Raw genomic sequence first — 16,079 nt, forward strand, 5'->3', positions numbered from 1 at the left:
AATTCTTGTTAACAATAATAGCTGTTTCAGGTTTCTCAATGTTTAATGGCTATATATATCACAGATAAATATCTAAATTATCTCATCATTATTATTATTATTATTATTATTATTATTATTATTATTACTATTATTATTACCATTATTATTATCATTATTATTATAACTATTTCTTACCAATGTTTATTATTGTCACACTAACATTACTTATCCAACTTTCATTATTTACTTTCATATTGTTTTATGGTCTAGATATTAATGTAATAACTATGTAAGCAAATGTATTTAATTAGAATTAGAGTCTGGCTGGGCGGAAGAGAAGGCCTACTGGCCTTAGCTCTGCCAGATTAAATAAATAAAAAAAAATTAAATTACTTTTGCTTATGGGCCCTTTTTCCGGCTACCGCCTCAATTCTCCGCTATAGGCCTATACCACATGGAAGACGATCTTTGGGACGCCCCTGAAAAGATGAACGCAGACCCTAACAGGCCACTAGGCCTAATACCTGCAAGGACGATGATGATGATGATGATGATGATGATGATGACCTTAATCTTTACATCACTAACATAATAACAATGTCCCGTTATAATGTGTCAATTATGAAGTTCCAACCAGTCATCGCACTGCTGGCAAAATAGACGTTTCAGAGGAAGCATTGTATTTGTTGGGTATGATGTAACTAATTTTGTATAGACCTAGGCCTACATATGGAACTAAGTTAATATTATTTAATCCTCGCCATAAAGGAACTTAGTAATAAAGTTGCCGTATACACAGAAATCAATACGATGCAAACCTATAACCAGCCATTGTGATTGGATGTGCTGAATTGTCACCTGCAGGCTAACACGTATTTTTATTGCACACGAAGCTGGGGATCCTTCGCGCTGGGTGGACCAAGCGAAAAGACACGCCCTCTGAGACATCCACGTGTGTGACCATTGGCTGACATTCAAACCCTCTGCGCATGCCGAAATCCAGGACGGAAGTCCCCGCTGCAGGAGGAAGTGTTGCTGCATTCGGGAAGAGGGGATTGTTCGGCATCCGAAGAATTTTTCTGCGAACTTCAGAGCCAGATACAGTTTGCTGAAGTACAGCAGGAATTGAGTGGCACATTGCATCAGAATTTAGAACTATCGTAAACAGTGGAAGTTACAAAAAAGTTTAACATATTCTGTCAGTGTTTTTGGAAATTATATTGTTAGCAACTGTGGATGTATTTGGAACAGTATAAATGGTAAGTACAGACCAATTAATAAATACACGAATTCCATGTTTCGGGACTGAAGACTCCGCAGCAATCTTCTTCTATTGAGATAAAGAAACATTTATTACGTAGCAGACGAACGGAACGGTACCGGTACTTTATGTATGTATTTATTCACACGGCAAATGGGTATATACCCGGTGGCAGTGGTAACTAATTACACTGAATAATGACAATTAATAATAAACACAACTAATAAAAAACAATAATTAATAATAATAATAATAATAATAATAATAATAATAATAATAATAATAATAATAATAATAAGGAACATCATAAATTAAATGAAGCACGATCACTTAAAATAACATTTAAATTAAATAAAACTTTTATCTTGACCCTAAGTTCGAACTAAGACCCACGAGTGTGACAGGTTCATACCTGCACAAGTACCTTTCGGCACTACACTTATTTCGCTGTCAACTCACTCACTGCACTGATTCTACCTGATTTCACCAACACTTCTAACCATTTCACTGTTCAAATACTTTGCACAGCCACTTCACTGACACAAACACACTTCACTTACACAATAGACTTCACTGACACTACACACTTCGCTGACACAACACACTTCCTCACTGATACAACACTTCAAATAACAAAATATCAATTACACCCTTTAAATAATGTGTAGAATATACTACCGTCTATTAGTAAAGTCTTTAAGCCTATTTTTAAATACATTTTTGGTTATTGGTAAAGCCTTTACTTAGACATGCATGTGAGTGGTTGGTGCATTTTGTAAATAGGTAGGCCTACTGCAACAAATACTATACAGTAGAACCCTGATTATCCGTCACCCTATTAACCGATTGGCGGAGTATCCGACTGTCTCTAGCCTTTTTTTTTTTTTTTTTTTTTTTTTTTTGCTGCAGAAACATATGAAGTACTACTTTACGTTATATTAGTACGTATTTTTTTGTAGATAGTATTATTACATGCCTTTACACTTACAGAAATTGGTTTATTCAACTACTATATAAACTGTACTCCACAATGTCAAAAGAAATCGTGTTGTGCTAAGTATCGACAAAAATGCAAATAATTGAGCAGTTTGGAAAAAGAGAAACTGTGGTTCACCTCGCACCATAACACTATATTGGAGTTACAACTGGGTGCAATTTAATAAAAGAATCAAGGATAAGGTGTATAAAGTATGTAAATATACAATATCAGACCTCTACTATTGCTATCTTCTTGTAGACGGCCATTGCAAGGAGTTTTCTTGCCCCTTGACAACCAGATTTGAATGGGCGAACTTCTGATTCACTATCTTGCATGTTAAACATAAAACCACGGAGAAAATTACGACAGTACAAGTATTATTCCCTTAATTTACGAAAATATTTTATGGTATGGATTATCCGATTTTTTTCGATTAACCGTCCAGTTCACCCCCTTCATTACCACGGATAATAGAGGTTCTACTGTAACTAGTAACACTTAATAATATAATATCTATTTCTTTATTCTGGCTAAGGCCATCAGGCCTTCTCTTCCACTTAACCAGGAACAAGAGAAGCTGATACAATTTTACAGAATAATATTTAAAGAACACTAATAAAAATTTATACAGTTATACAAGCACAAGTCGAGTAAAATAATGCGAACATACTAAATAATAATGACAAAATAATATAAGGCTAGAAGTTACACTCAAGCGGTAAGTGAACCAATATTACAAATCACAAGAATTACAAATTAAAATGTACGCTTACTTCATTGAAATTGTACTTGCCAAATTGAGAGAACATGAGGTAATAATAGTTGCCTAATAATAATAATAATAATAATAATAATAATAATAATAATACCACCACCACCACCACCACCCCTATCAGCAACAGCGATATCAGATAATTTTTAGCCCTGAAAATTCATTTAAGGGCTGTAAATCAAGTTACAATATCTAAATTTGGTAGATACAACGAGGATTATCGATTAAGGTACAGATTACTTAAACTAAAATAACTTACCGCCAAATTCTTAAGTGTCAACAACCCACTCATTCATTTCATTATACTATTCTGTCCAAATTGTAAACCTCTTAGTCTCCATACACGATCCTCGTACCGTATCTTAATGTCGTCTGTCATCTGATATTTTCTTCTGCCCCGAACTCTTCTCCCGTTCACTATTCCTTCCAGTGCATCCTTCAGAAGGCAGTTTCTTCTCACCCAGTCACCAATTCCTTTTTCTCTTTCTGATCATTCCCAGCATTATTCTTTCTTCACCTCACCCAGTGTTTCTAGCTGAACTTACTTTCTTGTTCTTCTGTCCGTTTCACACGCTTCATTTTTCTGCATAGGTATCCACATTCCAAATGCTTCTATTTCCTTCATGGTTTTGTCCCACACAATGCCACACTCCACACGAAGCACTTCACCTAGTCTCTTCCTTAGGCATAATGTCTTTATTATTTCACATTATTTTTTATATCAATCCTCTTTACAGTTTTGGCTTTCATATTCTCTACTTATTCCCGGTCGGGGCAAGTTACCTGGTTAAGGTTTTTTCCGGGGTTTTCCCTCAACCCAATATGAGCAAATGCTGGGTAACTTTCGGTGCTGGACCCCGGACTCATTTCATCGGCATTATCACCTTCATCTCATTCAGACGCTAAATAACCAAAGATGTTGATAAAGTGTTGTAAAATAACCTACTAAAATAAAAAATAAATATTCTCTACTTCTTCCTTCTTATCGTCCCTGTGTTATTTTCTACATACTTTACCTCATGTAGCTACTTGCATCTTCCATATTTCCTCATTCTTTCCTGTCTTCTTTACCTTTCAATTTATCGTTTTCTCTATTGTATTTTTTTGTTTATAGGACCTATTAGCTTTTCTTTCTCATTTTCTTTACTTTTATTCCTTCCACTAACGTCACTTTCTTGTTTTACACTTTCTGTAGGCCTATTTTCTCCTCATTTGTTCTTCTTTTTCCAACTTCCCTATCGCCGTTTATATCTCCCCTACGTTTTCTTCTTCTTCTTTTTCTTCTCGTCTTTTCTATTTTATCCTTTTTCGCCTCCCTTGCCTCCGTTATATATTCTCTGAGTTTTCTTTTTGCTTTCCGTCTGCCTTGTTTTCTTAGGCTTATTGCTTTCGTCTCCCTTACCGCCGTCTATATCTTCTAGCCTATATGTTACCTTCTTCTTTTCCATCTTACTTTTTCCTGTTTCTCACCTACCTTACCTCCGTTTGCATCTTCCCTGCGTTATCCTCTTCTTCTTTTCGTCTTCCTTCGTTTAGGCCTCCATCTTCTCTGCGTTCTCTCCTTCTTTGCGATATAAAAACTTATATAAATGTTTACTGCTGATCACAAGTGAACTGTGCCACTAAGAGTGCAAAGTAGAATTTTTATTACTCGTTTATTATGAATGCTCAGTTTATTCTTAACATTCATTTTATTTTCCAAATACTAACATAATAATACATAGGCTAACAGGCCTATTAAATTGCTGGACTTCATGACTAGCTTTCCAATGTTTCGAGCAACTCGGTTGTTAAAATAGAAAAGAAACTGTGTAGGCCTACTTGTCCGCCATTTTGCTTAATCGTGATTTATGAAATGGAGGAACTGTTGTTGATTTCGAAAGTGCAATGGAGAAAGCTTCATGTTCCAGCACGTCAAGATAATGTTATTCATAATCAATTTCTACATGATCTAAAAGCAAAGAGTCACGTAGTAGGCTATAGGTATAAGTACATTCTCCAACGTTTATTTCCAACGAGAAATGTAGGCCTAAGTAGTAACAGTCCATCTTCTGCAACCGACGTAATGAAAATAGGCATAAGGTATAATAAATTGTCACTTTATCGTCGTACGCAGTGGCGGTGCGTCATCAAGAGCACAAGAGCACGTGAACACCTTGTTTCCATTAATGCACGACTAGTTTTATTACTTAGTACTGTATTGGCGTAGTGGGGATGTATAATATCAGAATCGAGTATTTTAAACTTCCCGCATCTTGCATAAACTTCTTATGTAAACTTGGCAACATCCGTTCACGTACAAGCCGTGCTCTTTTCAAGAAGGTTACAGAAATTTCACGCATGTGCGGGAGAAAATTGTCTTTCGCTGGCCGCTTATGACTCGTCAAGAGCACAAAGCGTTAAGTGAACAGTGAATCTATCCTACAGATGTCAGGTGCATCGATGCCTATCGTTTACGTGCTATATCTCGAGGAGAAAATTTAGTAAGTTTGTATTTTAGCCTGCAGGTGTCAGCATCTATTTATTTGTCTATGGTTGGAGCGTTTACTTTATGTGGATGTGTGTACAGTGCTGCTACGAGAGTGTAGTTTATGAATTACTATACTTCAGTGTCGGCATATAGCATAGTTTGGCTTTCAAAGACGTGCTGGCTGAATGTGATGGTGGTATGAATTTAAATATCTGTATGGTGGTGTATATTATTTAAGAATAATATTTACTGGCATGTATTTATAGTAATCAATCTATGCGATTGGGATTACAGTACTGGTATAGGCTACAGTGTATCAGTGTGTTGTGAATCAAAATACTGTATATGACTGAACACGCGCTTTTGTAAATTGTTTTATGTATTAATTTTTGACAAACGTAAACAATGAACTCTGTTCAAGTAATTTTGAAGAGTAAAGAACTGGGAAAACTGGCTTTCCAGGAAAAATTGGAAATAAAAAGACTGGGTTTCATTATTATTATTATTATTATTATTATTATTATTATTATTATTATTATTATTATTATTATATGTTGTTTTGAATTCATATACGGTTTTTTCGACAGTGAAATATTGGAATCATGATATTTCATATTAGGCTAAAAACGTACGATTTGAAATTCTCTTCGATTTTGGAACACAAAATTGTGAACACACATAATATTTTATCACGAGCCGCCACTGGTCGTACGTAATATGAAATATTTTTTCACGGCGCCTATTTCCCTCCTCCGCCCCCGATTAATTTTTTTTTATACATTTTCTTCTTAGAAATGTCCTTCGATACGGGGTTTCATTTTACTTTATTATTGCGTAGTTTAGAAACTCTAATGCAGCAAATGATGGCTTCGAAATTTTTACGAAAACAAGTTTGCTTATTTGTGACGTAAAGTGGTATTTGAAATACCATCTCTCTGTCTGTCTGTGAAGTCTTTTCTTGTAAACTGTTAATGGTTAGACCTATTGTCCTTAATTATTAGGCCTATCGATTCATTTAATATTAATATCGGCTCTAGAAGTGATAGAGTTTTATAAATTAATAATTTCTTTGTAGGATAGTATTTTTCTGGTAGTAAACAATATTATTATATTATTATTAATATTAATATTATTTTTTATTCTATTGTAGGCTAATTTGTGTTAAAACAACTTTCTAGCGTAAAAAATGAAGTTTGATACTGTACATAGATGTGCTCATCATATATATATATATTTATTTATTTATTTATTTATTTGTAAATTATACTAATGAAGTTATTTATTTTTTCATTTAATTGTTTGTTTGTTTATTTACTTTTTATTTATTTCTCTATCAATATAATATTAATGACTTAATTGTGCTCAATGAAACGGTACAAATTTCAGGTTTTTTTAAAACTGTTTAATTGTCTTCGTTCTCCTTTTTCCCGCGTTCTTAAATTCAACTTCACTTTTTTCTCATTTTTTTATTTTCTGTTCATCGTCTCCTTTTTTCTTCTTGTTTTCTTACTTTTCAATTTTTATATTTTTCTTCCTATTTTCTTTTTGACGTAAAACATCTATATTCGAGGTGCAATAATATAAAAACTGCTGACGTTCTGATAGGAAAAGTTCACTCTCACATCGCTCCTGGTTCCTGGAAAGAGAATTTCTTGCCTCGTGGTTTTCCATGCGACGCCTCGCTGCTTTCTCTATTTAATGTATCTTGAAAAATTCTCACAGTGGTAGCCTAGCTATTAAGTTAGTTTATTTTCGGCGTTCCCTTTCACGATTCTCCATGTTCCTTGGAAAGCAAAAGCGAAACTTGAAGTGACACAAATGGACAAGTTTGGATCTCAGACAGACACTTCATCTCAGCCCCAGAGTTCCTTGCAAGAGCGCGCGATTGTATTCCTTGACATTGTTTCTCTTCTCATTAGTAGAGAGCGGATTTTTATGTGCTAAACATTTTAAATATATTTATTTTTTATGTACTAAAAAGTACGAAAATATTTGCTAAAAATAAAAAAAAAAATATTTTTTTTTTAATATGACAAAAATATCTTACTTAGCTTGGGGAAAACAAAATGTTACTATGTACTCACCAACCACACTTGAGTGCTAGTAGTTGGCCGAGAATTGCAGTGAACAACAAAGGTCATCTCCAAATGCATGCCGATTATCTCTGAACAACGACTTGTACTGTGAAAACGATCTTTCCACATCACAGGACGTCAGACGTGCATATTTAAAGAGAGGAATGTCACAAACACAAACACCGTCAATTTCACCTACAGGCACACCCTCCAATACTTGAGCAACTTTACACATTTCTTTATATCCACTGTTTTTCCCAAACACATTCCGGAATTTGTCCCTTAGTACTTGTGCTTCTGAACCTGGTAGCGAGTCTAGTTTAATTTCCATGGCACGCACCTCCCTGTTTCAGACAACAGGTTTGTGGATGTTTCGAGTTTTTTTTATGGTGTCACACAAAAAGCTTAGATTTGCTGATAGGAAAGACAACTCGTTTTTTAAATAACCATCTTTCAGTATATCTTGAAGGATATCGATTGACGAAGCCCGATAACAGGGAATCACAATAAGATATATTGCCTTACTTGATAGACATGAGCGAGAGGCGAGAGATTTGTTTAAATTAAATAATGTTCATACCCGAGCTCTTATCTGTTGTGTTTCACAAAGAAAGCTTGGAATGAAATCATCTTCAGCAACAATAAACATTCCTAATTATGTGTTGCAAGATCTCTCCTCCTTGTCCATGTTAATTTATTCTCTAATAATAACACTGATATGCTGCCTAGCAGTTCTCAGAACTTGAGGCGATACTATTACGAAAATGTACGGATACACCACACAGCGCTTAGAAACACGAAGCAACCAAGAATTCTAAAAAAAAAGATAACGTACTTCTGAGTGGTATAGTTGATTTAGTTTTAAAATATTTAAAAGTTCTTGTAAAAAAATATTTAAGTAAAAAACTCCCAAGATTTAGCCTATGTGTTTATAATAGATTTCCTGAAAATATGTATTTACATAATTTTTTTGTGAAAATATGTGTTTTTATGTGAAATAAAATTCGGGTTTTAAACTTGAAACTTCATGTTCGGAATTTTTAACCTTGTTAATTGTGTTTTATCACACGCAAAAAGAATAAATTAAATTACATAGGAATCCGCTCCTTACCCATTAGCCTTTCTTTTCATTGTCATTGTCATTTAAAATACTTTGAAGCTCTCATAAACAAACTTCTCAGCCCAAAATTCCATTGCAAGGACGCCGGAAAACCTAACTTGTCATTGTTTCTTTTCTCACTAGCCTTTCTTTTCAATGTCATTGTCATTAAAAATTGAAGGGTTCAGAGCCATGTAGTAAAAACGGATAAAACAAGAGTTGAAATTAAATCATTACCATAATTTCATGAAACATATATGCTAGCGAGTAACATAAATTATGCACATTAAAACTAAATTATAGTCAATCTTCCATAAACTGTGGTATTCACTTAACTTTAACCCTTGCTTTCTCCGTTTTTAATAAATGCCGCTTGGCCCGCTATGGCTCTGAACCCTTCAATTCTTACTATCCCACCACTATCTCAGCACCAAATTCACTTGCAAGAGCGATTGAAAGCCTACCTTTTCATTGTTTCTCCTATCATTTGCCCTTCTTTTCATTGTCATTTTCATTTAAAATTCTTCTAGCCCACATAGACACTTCCTCTCGGCCTCAAATTCCCTTGCAAGGACAGTCGAGACCCTTTCTTTTCATTGTTTCTCATTTCATTAACCCTTCTTTTAATCTTTGTCATTTAAAATTCTTTGTCGCTCACATAGACATCTTTTCAGCCCCAAATTCCTTTGCAAGGGCGGTTGAAAGCCTATCTTTTCATTGTTTCTCCTCTCATTTACCCTTCTTTTCATTGTCATTTGAAATTCTTTGGAGCCCACATAGACACTTCCTTTTAGCCCCAAATTTCCTTGCAAGGACGGTTGAAAGCCTGCATTTTCATTGCTTCTCCTCTCATTTGCCGTTTTTTCATTGTCATTGTTGCTTCGAATTTTTTCTAGCTCATATAGGCACTTCCTCTCAGCTTCAAATTTCCTTGGAAGAATGCATGAAAGCCTAGCTTTTCGTTGTTTCTCCTTTCATTTGCCCTTCTTCTCATTGTCATTGTCATTTGAAATCCTTTGAAGCCCACACTTTCTCTCGGCCTCTAATCCCCTTGCAAGTGCAGTTGAAAGCCTGTCTATTCGTTGTTTCTCCTCTTATGATGAAATACTTTACATTGTTGAAGAAAGTAGTCTGCATGTTTTATTTTATTCCTTTATTTCTTGTATAAACATTTCATACATTTATTAGAATTTCCTTAAATCTCATTACTTTTATTTCCTTTTTCTCCGTAGGCCTACTATTAATTTTTCTTCTTTTCCCTAGATTCACCTTATTTTATTTTTACTTCTTCTCCTCCTTATCATAAAAGTCGTCGTCATCGTCATCATCACCCCGTCAAGTAGCCTATTAGTTCCGTGGCCTTACAGTCTCATTGCCATCTTTTTCTCGGTCCTCCCACATCTCTTCTGCCCAAAGGTTTATAATTCAAGACCATTTTCGGGTTGCGGCTTTCTTACATTCTATGCAATATTCTCTGCAATTTTGTCTGCATTGTAACATTTTATCATTTACTCCATAAAGGCTAATTATAGCTATTCTGTTCATTTGTTATTTTGTGTAAGTCTGTTTGGTATTTTATCTCTTCTAGTGCATCCTCTGACGGTCTTTAGGAATTTCCTTTCTGCTGCTTGGATTCGATTTTCGTATCTTTTTCTGTGAATCCATGATTCAATTCTATACAAGAGAGTTGGTACAGACATTACTTTAAGTTACATCATTTTAATTTTGTGTTACTGCGTGTAGTTTTCAGAGTTCTTCTTATTTTTGCGCACATAGTTGGTACCTCTATAATTTTATCTCTGAATTCTAGTCATACTTACACCAGGTCGTTGGTTTTGATGACAAGTAATCTTTTTTTCTTTACGTCCTTTGCAACGCCCGTAAATATGTAAATCCTGGATACGAGCTGCTGGTTACAGAAATGTAGATTTTTGGGTCATTTTGGTCATTTTTTGCTGTTTAATCTTTTTGGTCATTTTTTAAATTTTGAGGTTATTTTTGGCCATTTCTTTTAAATTTCATTTTTTTTTTTTTTGTCATTTAAGCTAAAGACTTCAATGACGACAAAAATTTCCCGATATAGGAAAATTCGCAAAATTTGTACTGACACTAGGCCTATTCCATTCAAATGTAAAATGTGAAAGGATTTTCTCGATAGTAAGTGATGTCAAAAGGAAGATGAGAAATAGAATAGGAGATGAAGCTCTCGACTGAGTTGTTGTGCACTCTACCTTCCAAACAAAGGAATTATGTTAGACAAAACTCCAGGATACAAAACTTAGTGCACAATCGTTAAAGTCCTCTCATGAGAAAGCTTTAAAACAGCGCAGATACAAGGAGAATAGAATTAACACCCAGTGATCTGTCACTCTTGCGGTCAGAAAGAAGCTTCTCTATGTATAACAGACCTCGCCGACAACCGCCAGTCGTTCGCATTCCAGAATCTTCGGTGTACACTGTCATCTATTGCAATGGAGAGGAGAGCTTTTAATTTGAGGTAGGATTTATATTACTTATATATAGGATTGTATCTTTTTAGGTTTTTTTCAGCATTTCAGGTCATTTTCTAACATTTTTGGGTCGTTTTAGGGATATTTTAGATCATCAAAATCCGCGCCATGGTTACAACTAGTATCGCATCCTAAATAGTTGAAATGTTGTATTTGTTCTATTGTCGTATTACTTAGGTCAATTTTAGTTCTTAGAGGATTATTTTCCGTAAAGAACATACTATTTGTTTTTTCTATAGAGGATTTCACATTAAGAAAAAAGCATTGAGCATATGGGGCTATTCCATCAAATGATCAGTTGCCATAGAAACGCCTACCTACCACATAGCTTGTACAATGTATTAGGCAAGGCCCATAAAAGCAATGTTTTTTTCTTAACGTGGAATGCTCTATATCAGCGGTTCCCAAAGTGTGCTCCGCGGAGCCCTAAGAGCTCCGCGAATGATTCTCAGGGGCTCCGTCCGCGGAAGTTATGAAGATGACAAAAATTGCTAATTCCATCTAGTCTCTAGCGGGGAAAACGGAAACTACTTCCATCAAGCGAAAAATACTTTCTGAGAAAGTAGTTTGCGTTCTTCTTGCTACAGGGAAGCATTAACATTCGATCTACTCGTCACTGGAACTATCTCGATCTTTCTTGCTTGCCAAGTACTCAATGATTCTCGAAATTTATTTTATTTTTTATAGCTATACTGGGCAGGCAGCGTTTGTTATTCGTGGTACGTGGAACCTACAATCTATTGACTGTTACGTTACCTCAAAAAATATATGTACTGTATACCTGCATGTTAATTTGATAGCAGATGTGTTAACTAAACCTTCGTTGAACCGGAACTGTGGCTTAAGACGGGCTCCCTAAGACCTAAGAGTCATTAGCCATCAACCAGTGCTCAGACAAATGGAGATAACAAGATAGCTATAACCTTACTTTCAAAGAAGATAGTGCGAATTCCTGGGAATTGAGTTCAGAATACAGTATGTTGAACATAATCCTGTCTCAGAGTCTATGATGCCTAGTGTAGAGGTATTGAAAGAAAGTAACAAACAAAAAATATTGTGATTTATATTTGGACATGGAATTCACTGATTTTGCAGATCAACGTCCACAGTGTGTGATATGTAACAGAGTTTTTCTCAATAGTTCTATGTTCCCTGCCAAGCTTAGACGGCATTTCTCAATTCAAAAATAAAACTGCAGACTACTTCGAAAGAAAAAGTGACGAACTCCATGCAGTTCAGACAAAATTTTACCTCGTGTAAAAACAAATAACTAGAAAGCACTGAAAACGTCGTACTTGGTTAGTCATGATCAGACTCTTGCTGGTAAACCTCACCCTTGCTGAAACTCTTATGAAACCACTATTAGTGAAGGTAGTGAAGTGAAAAAAAACCGCAAACTTGATTTCCAGTGTGCCCTTATCAAATAACACTGCATAATCGAATCCTGAATATATGAAAAGGCGTAAAAAATATCAAGATTTCCCGTATCAGTTAAACGAAATTTTCGTTACAACTTGGCAAATCACGGTCTTTGCCGGATTAGCTATGTTGATGATGTTTGTGCGGTATGAATTTTCAGGTTCTTTCATGAAATATTTTGTTCTGCAGCCATTGCCATCCTCTACAAGCAGTATTGAAATTTTTTATTCTTCATTGAAAACTCGATACCGTGGGACAATTGCATTGACGTGTGCACAGATGGCGCAAAGGCCATGGTAGGTCCTGTTGCTGGCGCTGTTACAAGGATCAAAAATGTTTAAAAAACTGAATAAGTAGTCACTGTGTACTACACCAACACGTCCTCGCAACGAAAAAGTGCAGCGTTATTAAAGCAGGTACTACACAAAATTATCAACTTTGTTAAGGCACGCCTTCTCCGTGTAGGCTACTTAAAATCCTGTGTGAAGATATGGGTAGTAGCCTATACATAGATCTAAGTCATTGTTAGTTATATTACACACAGAAGTGCGATGGTTGTCGCGCGGTAAAGCGTTGTCCCGATTACAAAAACTTCGAACGGAAGTTTCTTCACTTTTGAATTACCAGAACAGTTTGCTAGCAGATTATTTGAATGATCAGGCATGGTTGTACAAATTATGTTACTTCGCAGACATTTTTTCAAAATTGAATTCAGCACATTCATACAAGGTAAACGGAAGACTATATTCGATGCTGATGACGAAATTGTCGCACTGAAGAAAAAGATAGCGTTCTACATAGAAAGCGTCGACAATAAGGATCTTACGTTTCTTATTGACTTTAAACTTTATAGAAGAAAATAACATAACAACGAATGTCTCATTCACAGCAATAATGAAAGAACACCTTGACCATTTGCTTCAAAATATGAATTGAGCCGTTCAGAGTAAAAGTGGTGTAAGTCAAAATTGGGTAATGAGGTTTAAAATAAAAATTCTGTAAAATACAGGGCAAAGTAGTAATTAATATGGCCTTCTTGCTATCCACTGACTACTAATAGTTTAAATAAATTGAATATTAATTGCTACTTTGCGCTGTATGTTACAGAATGTTTACTGTAACCCTCATTACCCATTTTTGACTTACACCACTTCTGCTCTGAACGGCTCAATTCATACTTTCCAAGGGACACTGAGGAATCGATTCTAAAGAATTATGAGTGGATTGTAGATCCATTTCCAGTGATGTCAAAACCAGCAGTCCTCACTGCTTCAGATATGAGGTCCTTATAGACATGGTTTCGAACAGCCACTGTCAAGCATAATTTAAAAGCAAACCATTTCCCAAATTTTGGGCTAAGTTAAGGGAGTATCATTTGATATTAAGTTCAAAAGCTAAATTTCTCTCACTGCTTTTTGGTACTGTGTACCTCAGTGAAACGATCTTTTCGAGGTATACAGCTACAAAAACAAAATGTCGTACTTGTTTGGACGATATACTTCTTCAACTGACTTCTACGACACCGGACATTGACAAACTCTGTCGCAAGAAACAGGCACATTCTTCACATTAACTTCGGGTGTACATGTAACATTGTAACATTTTTTTAAATATCTTAACTATTTGTTAATATCATTTTGTAGATTTGAATAAATTATAGCCAGTACTTTATAAATATTGTTTCCTTTATTAATATTAATATTAATATATATATAATATTAAAATGGATTTGAGGGAGGTGGGATATGATGATAGAGAATGGATTAATTGCTCAGGATAGGGACCAATGGCGGGCTTATGTGAGGGCGGCAATGAACCTCCGGGTTCCTTAAAAGCCAGTAAGTAAGTAAGTAAGTATATGTATATATATATATATATATATATATATATATATATATATATATATATTCTACTTCCGTTTATGTAGTGTGAAATATGCTTCATAGAACGTAGACAGATAAAACTAAAAAGTAAACATTTCTTGGGGCTCCACGAGAAACTTTTGCTTGAAAAAGGGCTCCGTGGCTGAAAAAGTTTGGGAACCGCTGCTCTATATGAAGATACTAAACTTATGTAGGCCTACTAAACTTTGTAGTACATCTTTTCTGTCTGTTAATATTAGGAGATCATCCATAATAAAGAGTTTATCTAACTATATTGATTTTAATTCCTTCTAAACTTTTGCTCTTCCATTCTCTTATGGCGTCTACAATATAAATATTAAAAAGAGCCCTTGTTTAATCGTCATTGTTCTTTTTCATTAATTTTTTCTTTCTTCTCTTCGCTTTGTTTTTATTATTATTTCCTTCGTTTTCTATTTTCTCTTTCCTTTTCTCGTATTTCTTATCTTGGCTTTTCTTCACATACTTTTCTTCTTATTTCTTTGTTGTCTTGTTTTCTTTTTCTTCTTTTCAAACATTTCTTTAGTTTTCTTCTTCTCTCCATTTTATTAGACAAGTATCATTTAATAGTGTCAAAGTTGAATAGTTCATCTCCCACACAGTTGCCCAACATTCCTATGCTTTACATTTCAGTGCGTGCCTTCTCTTTACCCTGTGAAGGGCCCCCGTTAATTCTCCGTGCAGATACCGTTGTTCTGCCTTCGTCAATGTCACATGCGTCGTGATTTCCAGAGTACTGATAAATGATAACTAATCTCTCTTCATGAGCAGGAAGTCCCTGAATTAATTAAATGTTAACATTGTAAATGATACTTTCAAAGCCTTCCACTGACAGAATTAGCCATTTAACACGAACCATGTTCATTGAGTGGTGATACAGTTCGGACGCTGCGTGGAAGTCATAGATTCGAATGCAGCAGAAGGCACACAGGTTTGTCATTTGATATTATAGGTCTTTGAGAATGAAGATTGGCATCTGATCGACCCTATGAGGGAAATTTTAATGAAAATGTTCGGAAGAAATCGAGCGAGGTGACATGCGTTAAGCAAGGGACTCTCATTCGGGAGGTCTGCGGTTCAAATCCCCGAACAGATCAACCTGACTGTGGGTTTTCCGTAGTTTTCCACAGTTATTTAGGCAGATGCCGGGTTAGAAACGTCATTGCCACGCTCTATTTCCTTTCCTCTCCCCTGTAGAAAAGCAATTTAGATTTCATATCGTCATCTTCATCATCTCATTTCATACAGGTCATGATACATGTCTTCGTCCGCTTGCGGTAGGAGCATCCTCTCCGAAACCGTCTCTGGGTTCCAAGCTTTTCACAATATCTCCGCCCTAGCACTCAATAGGCCTACTGCACGATGTCGAAACCAGTCAGTAATTTTTATACTATTAACACAGTAAAGAAGTTATAACGTTAATCGGTTGTTATACAGGGTGATCCGTTTGGGTATGGATAAAATAAAAACACCGTAAAACATTTACTACTGAACTTTATTTGTTGAAACTTTGTGCATACAACACTGATAGAGGGGAGATTCCTCAGAGCTCAACATGACCCCCATTGCGCACCCTGCACAACTCATAACGGTGATGCAATTCAGCCCATG

At 35.4% G+C, this 16,079-nt stretch overlaps 1 protein-coding gene across 2 annotated transcripts in view; it reads left to right on the forward strand.

The window, feature by feature from the left end:
• Positions 1-1,054: 1,054 nt before the first annotated feature.
• HLH3B (Helix loop helix protein 3B) overlaps positions 1,055-16,079 on the forward strand; it is a 38,412-nt gene continuing 23,387 nt past the window's right edge. Inside the window, exon 1 of one of the 2 annotated variants that reach the window (XM_069826902.1) lies at positions 1,055-1,241. In XM_069826902.1, the coding sequence (XP_069683003.1) occupies positions 1,239-1,241 (3 nt within the window). In that variant the 5' untranslated portion in view covers positions 1,055-1,238. Of the gene's footprint in view, positions 1,242-15,317; positions 15,400-16,079 lie in introns of those variants that run through there. The other variant, XM_069826903.1, reaches the window with a different exon arrangement.

The sequence above is a fragment of the Periplaneta americana genome, chromosome 5 (assembly GCF_040183065.1).
Source record: "Periplaneta americana isolate PAMFEO1 chromosome 5, P.americana_PAMFEO1_priV1, whole genome shotgun sequence".
In the NCBI taxonomy this organism is placed as follows: Eukaryota; Metazoa; Arthropoda; class Insecta; order Blattodea; family Blattidae; genus Periplaneta; species Periplaneta americana.